Raw genomic sequence first — 12058 nt, 5'->3', positions numbered from 1 at the left:
GCCTATGAACCTCTGCTGCTATAGCTGCCAGCTTTCTTCACTACTGATCTTTCTGCTGGGAATTATAGAAATATTTATAGTGGCACAACTGCCTTCTTAATCTGTTGAAGAAGAGAAGAGAAACGACAACTAAGTAGTGTATTTTTTGCATGAAGAAAATTCCAGTGTAATTTCCATCTCCAGTTGTAAATGCATCTCAAATAATATTAAGAAATACCGAGCCTATATATAAAATCAAAAGCTAGCTTGCAGGAATGTTCATATTAACATTAGTGGAGTTCATCTTTGCTGATACAAATGAGCCATTGGCTTGAGATATAATTATCATATGGACTACTAATATTAAACTATTAAACTAATTCTGAGTTAGAATAAGATTGGTGCATGACAGAGTGAAGGAATAAATGTGGAATATATATATATATATGTGTGTGTGTATATATGTGTGTGTGTGTGTGTGTGTGTGTGTGTATGTATGTATATGTATATGTATATGTATATGTATATGTATATGTATATGTATATGCAAAAAATTAAAATCTCGGGTGTTTTCCCGCGTCATGTTAAATAAGTTAGTTAAAATGTTTAAAATTCTGGTTAAAATCCTAGCTCAAAATCTTCCAAAAATCCTTACAGAGCACTCTGCAAGGTCCTTTAAAACTTTAGCTAAAATCCTACCAGTATCTTAAAAGTTTTTCTTTCTAGCAACGTTTCGACAGGCTCACAACCCTGTCATCTTCAGGCTCTTGTTTAATGTAGAAGCTATGGGTGTGTTGCGAGGTCGGAGCTGTCGCTTTTCTATGTTTGCTCCTGCTGACGTATGCTGGTTAGCCTGTAACTCTGTTTTTCTTCCTGCTTCCTCATCCTGGCTGTTTGGCTATGTGTTTGGCTACCAGGATTCAGAGTATCTTGGTGATGTTTCGACGAGGTCCCACTCGTCATCTTCAGGCTGGTGTCTTCGGCTTCGTGCTTGTGCGAGGAAAGTGTGATCGGAGCTGCCGTCTCTCTATAAATACTGGTGAGGAGGTGTGGGGTGCTGGCCCGGGATGTGGCATCACAGCCATCTGCTCAGGACATTACATCAAAAAATTCAGGATATCACAACACTAGAACTCAGGATGTTAACATCCAGCCATTAAAACACAAAAGACTAATGGGCACACATCAAGGACCTCACCCACACAGGATGTTACGAAACAGGCAACATCACAGATGTAACAACACAGGCAACCAACCCGCTCACAGCAACAAAGCCAGCACCCCACACCTCCCCACCAGTATTTATAGAGAGACAGCAGCTCCGATCACGCTTTCCTCGCACAGGCACGAAGCCAGAGACACCAGCCTGAAGATGACGAGTGGGACCTCGTCGAAACGTCGCCAAGATCCTCTCAATTTTACATGGGAAAAGACCCAAATACACCAAAACTTGCATACCTCTACCCTTGAAAATCTACGAAAACATATATATATATATATATATATATATATATATATATATATATATATATATATATATATATTTGTGTGTGTGTGTGTGTGTGTGTGTGTGTGTGTGTGTGTGTGTGTTTTCTAAGCCTAGAAACTAGTGGATAGGGATTTCACTGAACTAGGGCTGCATAAAAATCTTGGTTTACGTAGGAAGAACCTGGCTAAAGAGAAATACATATATATATGAAAATAATTTGAAGGAAGGTCAGAAATATTGTATATACACATATTATACAATATTTCTGACCCTCCTTCAAATTATTTTCTTACAATCCAAGAACAATTTTTTCAGTGTTGAATAATTTAATCTATCCTGTGTTTTAACAGTTGCTCCTGAAGATTCAAGTAGAAAAGTTGATGGTGATACAATTATTTTCACTAATGTGCAAGAAAGATCAAGTGCTGTATACCAGTGTAATGCCTCTAATGAATATGGATATCTATTAGCAAATGCATTTGTGAATATTTTAGGTAAGACAGTTGGTGCTTTTTAAAAATAAAAAAATCCAATAATAATGGTGCTTTATTACTCATTAGTAGACAGTACATGCTACAATATTGATTCATTGGTAACTAGTATTTATTGGACTTGTCTTTTCAGCATCTCAGTTATGTTACTATATTAATATAAATGTAATTACATTAAAATACATAAAGCAGTATAGTTAATGAATAAAAAAAGCATATAATGAATGTCAGATTTGATATCTCAGCATCAAATGTCATCCCCAATAAAGTCTTAATACAATCCTATTCATCTTTATTAGGGAGATTAGTAGGCTAGACCCTATAAAAGTAAAGATTTCCCCTATCTGACTCTCAGGAATGGTGCTTCTTAGCTGAGGGAGCCAGAGTTGTCCACAGACATTTCTGTGGTCACGTGGCTAGCATGTGTATATGCCAAGGTGCACAAAATGCTGTTACCTTGCCACTGAAGTGGTACCTATTTATCTAGTCTCACGATTTTGAACTGCTAGGTGGGCAGAAGCTGGGGCAAATAATGGGAGCTCATCCCATTGTGTGGCACTTGGGTCTTGAACATGAGCTATCAGCTTTTCATTTGACAAGCTAAGCATCATTTAACCACTGAGCTATCATATGCAATCCTATCCATCTTTATTTGGGGGATCATTAGGCTAGGTGCTATGTAATTTGCATAAGAAAATTATTTGGATTACTCAACTTTTTAAGATACGTGTGCCTTCAAATCAGTCTTGACCCCTGGTGACTGCTTACACAAGTCCCTGCAGTTGTCTTGGCAACATTTTTGGAAGTGGTTTGCTCTTGCCCTTTTTCTACAATTGAGAGTATATGGCCCAAAGCCATCCACTGGATTTGTGCCTAAAGTCAGACTAGAACTTAAATTCTTTTGATTTCTAGCCTGCTACTTTATCTGCTATACCAAACTGGATTACAGGTGGTCCCTGGGTTAAGAATGTCTGACTTAAAAACAATCCCTAAATATTTTGTTCTTAGATGGTTACTAGTCTTGTTCAATTTTTTACATCAGATATAAGGCAGAGAACTGTCTTGGAAAATTAAAAAATCATAATAAATTTATTATTGAGACCTCAAATATTGCATTTACTGGAACGAAAGACTTTTTTCCCAATGTCACATATCTGTAACAGCAGAGAGTTCTACTTAATTCACTTAGGGTATGATAATGGCAACATTATTATTACATGATATTGGGGCATTTAATTGCCCAAAGTAGGTAACATCATCAACGCTAGACATATACACTTATATAAATAAGCTAGATATATAAACTTTCCTACACAAATGCATTCAAAATATTCACACCGTTTGAAAAGATATTTTTATTTTCAGCTGAACCACCAAGAATCCTTACTCCATACAATAAACTTTATCAAGTCATTGAAAATAAGCCTGCATTGCTAGATTGTGCTTTTTTTGGTTCACCTATGCCTGAAGCTGAATGGTAAGTCGCTCACAATGGGGGGGGGGTGTTCATTAATGCTTAATGCACATTAAACTAATGAATATTGTGGGAATCTGGAAAGTTAAATAGAGATCTATACCTTTTTGTGTACTTCAACTGTTTGTCTTCCATTTCATATGAAGGGAATCTTGATTAATTTATTTAATTTTCAATATTATACATAATTAGTCTTACACTACTTAGCAAACATCTGATGACAAATTACATCCATGACTTTCTAATCATTTTCTTTTAAATAACTGCCAGCAAGAGAGGAGTCAATTAGGTTTCGGATTACATGGGGTAAGCAATTCCCCTACCAAGTGCTCTCATCAATAGAATCGCCTACACAGCAATTTCAGAGCATGGAGTGGAGAGAATGAAAATGTTAGCCTTGTGTGATATGCTGTAGTCCCAAAATTTATTGGGGACATTATATTAAAAAAAAAATAGGCATGTTAAATCCAATCATTTATTTAACATTTTGTGTGAGTTGGGTCTTTTTTTTGTTGTGTATGTATATAATCATCTTTCTACAGTTTATCAAATATTATTACATCTATTGGGGTTTAGGGATGCAGTAGACATCTTGCCTCCAAATAAAGTTTAAATTAATGCATAATTTGGATAATCTCTTTCCAATACATAGGTTTCAAGGAATGAAAAGTAGCATTCTCCAGGGCAAGCAGTATGTTTTCCATAAAAATGGGACCTTGGAAATTCTGAAAGTCCAGAAGGACAGCAGTGGCACATACACCTGCATAGCAAGAAATAAACTAGGAAAAGCACAAAATAATGTTCAGTTAGAAATCAAGGGTAAGAAACCCTGGCTCTGAAATAAAAGCCTCCTAACTGTTTGCCAATTTGTAACTTGTAAGTATCATAGTAATTATTTTATGTTTCAGAACCCACATTGATTATTAAGCAGCCTGAATACAAAGTAGTACAAAGGATGGAGCAGGTTTTCTTTGAATGTGTAATTAAATATGATGCAACATTAATACCTACAGTTATATGGTTGAAGGAAAATGATGAATTGCCAGATGATGGACGGTATGTATTCCTAACCCGAGCCCCACTTTTTTGCAAGTTAATAAAACACCAACAAGGGGATTTAATACAGATTTCCAGATATAATTTAATAGTATATCCTGCTGCAGATAAAATATTACTATTTTTTTAAGATAGTGATTTCTGCAATGCACCAATTATGATTTCTCTCCACCAGGCATGTATGCTATAATAAGATTCAATATAGGTAACCTCTCTGGGTAACGTCATACTGCATCTTTTGATATAGTCACCAAGTATCTTTTCCTAGGATCATACTTCAGCTGCAAAGAGAAAAGAAAACCAGAATGATGTAATGATTAACACATTACACTAAACTAATGTTACTAAAATAATAACAGGTTCTGATGCTTTCATCAAAATGATAAAAGCAGCATCATTCCACTAGGATGCAAATTTCACTTATTTCATACACGTGTATGATATGATGACACACATACAAAAGGAGTGGAGCTTGTATTACATTACTCTCTTAATTTCTTTGCTTTGACACACAACCCCAGCAGATGCCTCTGTTATTTGTCCATAATGCATGTCATTTCTTAGTGCTTTGAGCAATGTCTGTGGAATGCGTATTTCAACATACACTTGTGGTGAATTTATTTTGCAATATTTAAACTTCTCATTCTAAATTCATCAGAAAGTTATTAAATGGCCAACAAATCATTGTAATAAATAAAATTATTCACATATTGTTGTTCTGCCATTGTTCTAACTGATCCCATAATCCCACTGTATCTTCTTTCATTTTTTGTAATGGACTCTAGCCGTCCAATTTGGTTTCTCCTTTGGATCCCTTCTTGAACGGCTGTCAAGTAACAAGTACATCTGTATTAAGATGCTATTGTTATTTACTACAACTAATAAATTATGTATTTAGAACTGTTTGCAATGGAATAATTAAATGTATCGTAATTACAGGTTTATTGTAGGTAAATACAGCTTGACCATTATGAATGTCACTGATAAGGATGGTGGAGAATATACTTGCCTAGCTAATACTACATTGGATAGTGTTTCTGCAAATGCTGTACTCACAGTTGTGGGTAAGATATCTCATAATGTAGAATTAAAGCAAAAGCAAATCTGTTATCTTTTTGTGAAAATATTAACTGGTTTTAAGCTATTCTGATATTACAGTTTTGGAATATACTAAAAGTAAGAATATATTTTGATCCTATAAATTCAACCAAAATAATTTTTCAGTTGCTACTATAATGCTATCTTAGGTTTGAACCCAAAGTGTTATAAAAAAAACAACCAGACAAGACAGGATAATTTCTTATATACTTGCCTGAAACTATGGTAGCCTTTAGAATATCCATCATTTGGACCTGATCTGAGAAAATATAGTTCTGAGTTTTCTCTGTACAGATTTTCTTTCCATACCAGAATCTTAATATTTAGGGTTCTGTATGCATTATAATTATCATGTATCTTTGTTTATAATGTGATTTCATAAATTAGCTTCCTGTTTTTCCTATGTCTGATAGGAAAATATTTTAAAATATCTTAATTCCTTGGAATTTATATTTGGTAAGGTAAACATAATTAAATTAACCTTGTTTTAAAACTCCATATCCAATTAGAAAGTATTTTTGTAGAAAGATCTTCTATATAGCATCTGGAGGTTTAATGGAAAAGTACAGTTTTTCAGTAGCAGGGAAGTAATACACAAATACCTAATTGCCTTATATGACAGATTTCAAAAGAGCTTGGAGTGCACATACTGTTATTAAAATGAGAGAAACAAAATATTATTTATTTATTTATTTATTTATTTATTTATTTATTTATTTATTTATTTATTTTTCAGATTTCTATACTGCCCTTCTCCTTTCGGACTCAGGGCGGTGAACAGCCAAGATAAAAACATTTATACACAAAAGTTAAAAATAGATTTAAAATAATTAAATAAATTTGGCCCGTAATTTAAAACTTTTCAATTAAAATCCATATCAAATTTTAAAACCAACCATAAAATCAGGACAGCCCAGCTAACTGAAAAAAAATAGTTTTTAGGGCCTGACGAAAAGTCTGGAGGTTGGATATCACTCGTATCTCTGGGGGTAGATTGTACCAGAGGGTAGGTGCCACCACAGAGAAGGCTCTCCCCCTGGGGGTCGCCAGCTGACATTGTCTGGCCAACGGCACCCTGAAGAGGCCCTCTTTGTGGGAGTGAACTGGCCGGTGGGAGGCAATTGGTGGCAGAAGGTGGTCCCGTAAATACCCCGGCCCTAAGCCATGGAGCGCTTTAAAGGTGATCACCAACACCTTGAAGCGCACCCGGAAGTCTACCGGAAGCCAATGCAGCTCGCACAGGAGAGGAGTCACATGGGAGCGCCCCGTCGCTCCCATAATCCCCCACGCGGCCACATTCTGCACCAGTTGGAGCCTCCGGGTGTACCCCAAGGGGAGCCCCATGTAGAGAGCGTTACAATAGTCCAGATGAGAAGTGACGAGTGCTTGAGTGACCGTGCGTAGGGAGTCCCAATCCAGAAAGGGGCGCAACTGGCGTATCAGGCGAACCTGATAAAAAGCCCCCCTGGCCACGGCCGTCATATGCTCTTCTAAAGACAGCCGTGCATCCAGGAGGACACCCAAGTTGCGAGCCCTTTCCGTGGGGGCCAATGATTCGCCCCCAATAACCAGCGATGGCACCAGCTGGCTATACCGGGATGTCGGCAGCCACAGCCACTCGGTCTTGGAAGGGTTGAGTCGAAGCCTGTTTCTCCCCATCCAGACCCGCACGGCCTCCAGGCACTGGGACATCACTTCCAAGGCATCGTTGGGATGGTCTGGGGTGGAGATATACAGCTGAGTATCATCAGCGTACTGATGGAACTCCACCCCAAAACCACGGATGATCTCACCCAGCGGCTTCACATAAATGTTGAACAGGAGGGGTGAGAGGACCGACCCTTGTGGCATCCCACAAACAAGGCACCTTGGGGTCAACCGCTGCCCCCCTGTCAACACAGATTGCGACCGGTCGGAGAGATAGGAGGAGAACCACCACAAAACGGTGCCCCCCACTCCCAGTCCCTCCAGCCGGCGCAACATGATACTATCATCGATGGTATCAAAAGCCACTGAGAGATCTAACAGTACCAGGATAGAGGAGTAACCCCTATCCCGAGCCCTCCAGAGATCATCCACCAACGCGACCAATGCCGTTTCCGTGCTGTACCCAGGTCTGAAGCCGGACTATTAGTATGCTCTAAAGAAATATTTGTTATGGTTCAGTATTTGTCAATTGTTGGATTATCCTGAAGGAGATTAAAATATTCAGAATTTACCAAATTTGCCAATATTTTCATTAATAACTGGTTGAAGTTAAGGCAATGCTTATCAAATTGTAGATTTACATAGTAGAAAAGCTAATTCCAGTAATGTTAATGGGGAATAAAGCCTTTTAACAGTGAAAACATTTCAATGCTGGGACCAGTACCCAAAGATATTGAACACTACTTCCTTGCCAGTGTTTGGATGAATGCTAGACAGACTTCTGTCGAGAATGCTTAGAGTTCCTGCAGTGTGCAGGCAATTGGCTTACATAGCCTAAATCTGTGATGGTGAACCTATGGCACGGGTACCCAAAGTGGCACGCAGAGCCATGTCGCCTGGCATGCACGGTGTTGCCCGTTCCTCTTCCGGGTTTCTGGCACACATGCACATGCAATGATCAGCTGGCCTTTGGGTGTGCTGCAGTGCCGGAAACCAGAAGAGCTGGTCTTCCATTTTCCGGCGTGAGCATGTGTGCTGGCCAGCTGATCGTCGCATGCACATGCACGGCAATAACTGGAAGGCTTACTGGCCGGCTCGCATGCGCACACCGGAAACCGGAAGTACCTTATCCGGCGTGTGCATGCCCCCTGGGCAGCTTCTCTTCCTGGTCGCTGCCCTGACAAGTGCAAGTGTGCGCGCGAAGTGCTCCCTTTTCAGCACTTGGTGCCACATGTGCATCCTTCCTTCGCCATCACTGGCTTAAATGAACCCTTTCAATATGATGAGCCTATAGTTTGACAATTGTCTGCAGGGCTATTCAGGACTCAGATAAAAGAGGCTTTTGTTGTTGTTTTCATTCAATGCGTATTATGCACATTTTTGCAAATAAAATAATAACATTTTATAACATAGAAAGTCATATTAATAATAAATAATGTTGCTTCATTCTGACTACTAACACAAGTTTTATAGTTTATATTAATATCCTTTTTTTCAGCTCCTCCAACAGTTCCACCTATTGTTTACGGTAAACTAATAATAAGTCTTGCTTGGATTATATACCAAACCTTCCTAAACTTTCTGCTTTTTTCAGACTTTCTCTTTTTATTTTTGTTTGGTTATATATTTATGTTAAATCTGATGAGAATCATATTACTATTTTTATTTATGACTGAAATGCTAAACTGTTTCATTATTATAATTAAATCAAACTAGTCTTCAGTATAAATTTCTCACATAATTGCCTGAACGAGTTATTAAAACCTGTGTAAAATTCAGCTGCTTTTTATCATTTGTTAAGCATAGTTTAATATTATTTTTAAAAATGACTTCCAATTTCACTGTGACATAATCTTCAGCCTATATAAACCTTTTTATGGGCTGTTAGTAGTTTATTGCTACTGAATGTAAGATTTTAAAAATGGATATTTTTTCTGCCCAAAATTAAGTCTACATATGGTACTATATTAAATGTACTAAGCTATGCCAAACCTGGATTCCTCATTGCCCTCTTTATTCTTTAAGATTTGTACACTTAATATATATTCTTCTTGCAACTATTTCCTCCTAATTAAGAAACAAAAGTTTTATTATAAATTCATTAAGCATTTTAGTCATGGACACATAATTCTTGAGCAAGATTTTACCAGTTTAGAATTAGTTTGGGGTAATTTTTGTTATAGGTGCCATATGTCAGTTTGACTGTGGGATATGATAGGAAAACAATTTTTCACCTTATCGGTTGCTGATATATTCTCCATAACTATCAGAGTATACATTTTTATAAAGACACCAGGGCCTGAATTTAATTTTAGGGCATCTGTCTTTTAAAGTATTATTTAATTAATTAATCTTTAGTTTCCCATGTTTGGAAGATAATTATGAGTGGCAGACATTCTTATTCAACCATTTTTATACTTAAATAACATTTACAGTAACTGGAACATCTATCCTTTATTTTCTTTACAACTTTGTTTACAACATTCATACATACATACATTATATATATTTAAAAATCTAACAAGGAATTCATGACTTTAAAAACTTATTGTCTTTCCTGGACCTGAATTCTATGATAGGTTGTCACTATTTATCAGAATTAGATAGGGCAAAGAATGTAAATAATATTTCCCCTTTTCTGTTGGGTCTTAAAGACTCATTGGCAGTGCTGACACAGCCTTAGACCTGTTTCTTCTCTAAAAAACCACCATGTTTATATTGTATTGGATTTCCTGGCTCCTTCACACTTTAAGCAAAAAGCAATTTCTGACTGTGAAAGAGTTAGAAAAAAAGCCTGTTTCTCATTAAGTTACAAACATCAAGTCTGTGTGAGCCTAGATAAGTTCATGCCAATATAGAGGCTCCAATAAAGATATAATTCTGAAACAGTTTTTTTGTAGTTATTGAATGTATTTTTATTTTCTTTTAGTGTAAAGAAATGTTTGTTTTACACAAAATAGTGCTATAATGATCATTATCACAACTCATAAACTGAAACTGCTGGTGAACCATGACAAAAATGTTGTCATATTGTTACTTTGTAATACAAAACAAATGTTGTTACAAGAATTTATGTAATAATCTGCCTTTGTTCTGCGTTGTTTCCCAGCAAAGCCAGTTGTTCATTTTCATTGCAATTGCATGCCAGTGGTTACACAATCATATTGTAAACAAGCTTGTTCAGAATTTTTCCTAGAATATAAAACAGTTGTTTAATTCCCTTTTCAGATCATCCTGATCCACCTTATGATTTGGAATTAACAGATCATTTAGAAAGAAGTGCTCAACTCACTTGGATACCGGGCAATGAAAACAATAGCCCCATTACAAGTATGATTGTTCTATTTATTTGGGAAATCATTTAGCATTCTATTTTGCAATAAACAGCATTTATTTGATTGTTTTCATTTAAATGACTGTGTTAAAATAGGCTTCTGTAAAGTGCCTCTGCATAAGCACTGAACTGTGGTGCAAAATAGCAATGTAACTGACCTGTTTTTTATTACTTATTAATATAAACTACCTATTCAGTAGCAGTATCCTCTATTTTTCTGTATCAAAATACATGAGATGTTACTTCTTTGATTCAGTTTTCCACTTAATGTTGTTCAGAAATATTGTGCCATGCTTTTATTATAATACATGTCAAGTTCCAATCCTGCAAAGTCTGATTGCTTTCAAGTAAAATTTGACCTTCAGAATCTTCAATTTTCAAGCATTTACAATGCTCTTGATATAATAACACTCTTCTCAAAAATATGTATTTGGCTAATCATATAAGAAGAAAATAAGGCTTTATAAAGCAAAATTTAACTTTATTTACAGGGTATATTATTGAATATGAAGATGCTTTGCATGAACCAGGAATATGGCATTACCAAATGGAAGTCCCTAGTGTGTTTACAACTGTAAAGTTAAAGTTATCACCATATGTGAATTATTCATTTCGTGTAATAGCTCTCAATGAAATTGGAAGGAGCCAACCAAGTGAATCTTCTGAAAAGTACTTTACAAAACCTGCAAGTAAATAAACATCTCTATCTGCTTAGTATATAAATAACATTCAACTATAGTGGTCTATATTTTACTTAAATATAAAAAATTAAATTTTTAGAACCAGATGACAATCCTATTAATGTTCACGGGATTGGAACGGAACCTAATAATTTGGTGATCACTTGGAAGGTAAGCTTTTTGAAAAAATAAAATACTGAAGACAGTATGACTAGTATTCACTTTTCCCAAATGTGTAGCAAAAAGCTCAGAAAAACAGCAAAACATTTTTAAAGATTGACTTGCTGTTGTATTAAAAAAAAACCATTGAAATGCCATTAATATCATTCAACCTGTGCTACTTGAATTATCTGATGACACTGCTATATAATTTGCTATAAAGCAAAGTAGTATACAGTTAGGACCAAATATGGGACTTGAAATTAGTGTGGTTCCATAACTAATTTCAAGTGATAATGCTAAAACAAAGGACCAACTTTATTGTTGGCACCCATGAGTAAGTTACAGCTTATATGATGTACCATACTTTTCAGAGTAGAAGACGCACTTTTCCCCTCCCTAAACAAGAGTGGAAATGTTGGTGTGTCTTATACACCAAATACAACCATATTTGGTCTCCCAAAGCCCTGCCCTGCTTGTCCCGTTTTTCTGCGAAAAATGGGCCCATTTTTCACAGAAACAGGGCACACAGAGGCTTTGGAATGCCTGCAGAGTGCTCCTGTGGGCTGGGGAGGGCAAAAACACCCCCATTTTTGCAAAAAACGGGACCATTTTTCACAAAAATGGGGTGCACAGAGGGTTTGGGAGGCC

At 36.5% G+C, this 12058-nt stretch overlaps 1 protein-coding gene across 12 annotated transcripts in view; it reads left to right on the top strand.

The window, feature by feature from the left end:
- Positions 1-12058, top strand: part of NRCAM (neuronal cell adhesion molecule) — a 138496-nt gene that overhangs the window by 50940 nt on the left and 75498 nt on the right. For 9 of the 12 annotated variants that reach the window (XM_070946897.1, XM_070946892.1, XM_070946898.1 and 6 more), the window contains 8 exons: positions 1819-1962; positions 3325-3436; positions 4086-4252; positions 4342-4489; positions 5429-5553; positions 10463-10564; positions 11060-11257; positions 11349-11419. In XM_070946897.1, the coding sequence (XP_070802998.1) occupies positions 1819-1962; positions 3325-3436; positions 4086-4252; positions 4342-4489; positions 5429-5553; positions 10463-10564; positions 11060-11257; positions 11349-11419 (1067 nt within the window). Of the gene's footprint in view, positions 1-1818; positions 1963-3324; positions 3437-4085; positions 4253-4341; positions 4490-5428; positions 5554-8732; positions 8763-10462; positions 10565-11059; positions 11258-11348; positions 11420-12058 lie in introns of all 12 variants that reach the window. The other 3 variants (XM_070946889.1, XM_070946888.1, XM_070946887.1) reach the window with 1 other exon arrangement.

Source organism: Pituophis catenifer, unplaced genomic scaffold (genome assembly GCF_029215685.1).
Source record: "Pituophis catenifer annectens isolate HBS135680 unplaced genomic scaffold, rPitCat1.0.hap2 SCAF_7, whole genome shotgun sequence".
Taxonomy (NCBI): Eukaryota; Metazoa; Chordata; class Lepidosauria; order Squamata; family Colubridae; genus Pituophis; species Pituophis catenifer.
This window is presented reverse-complemented; position numbering and strand designations above follow the sequence as displayed.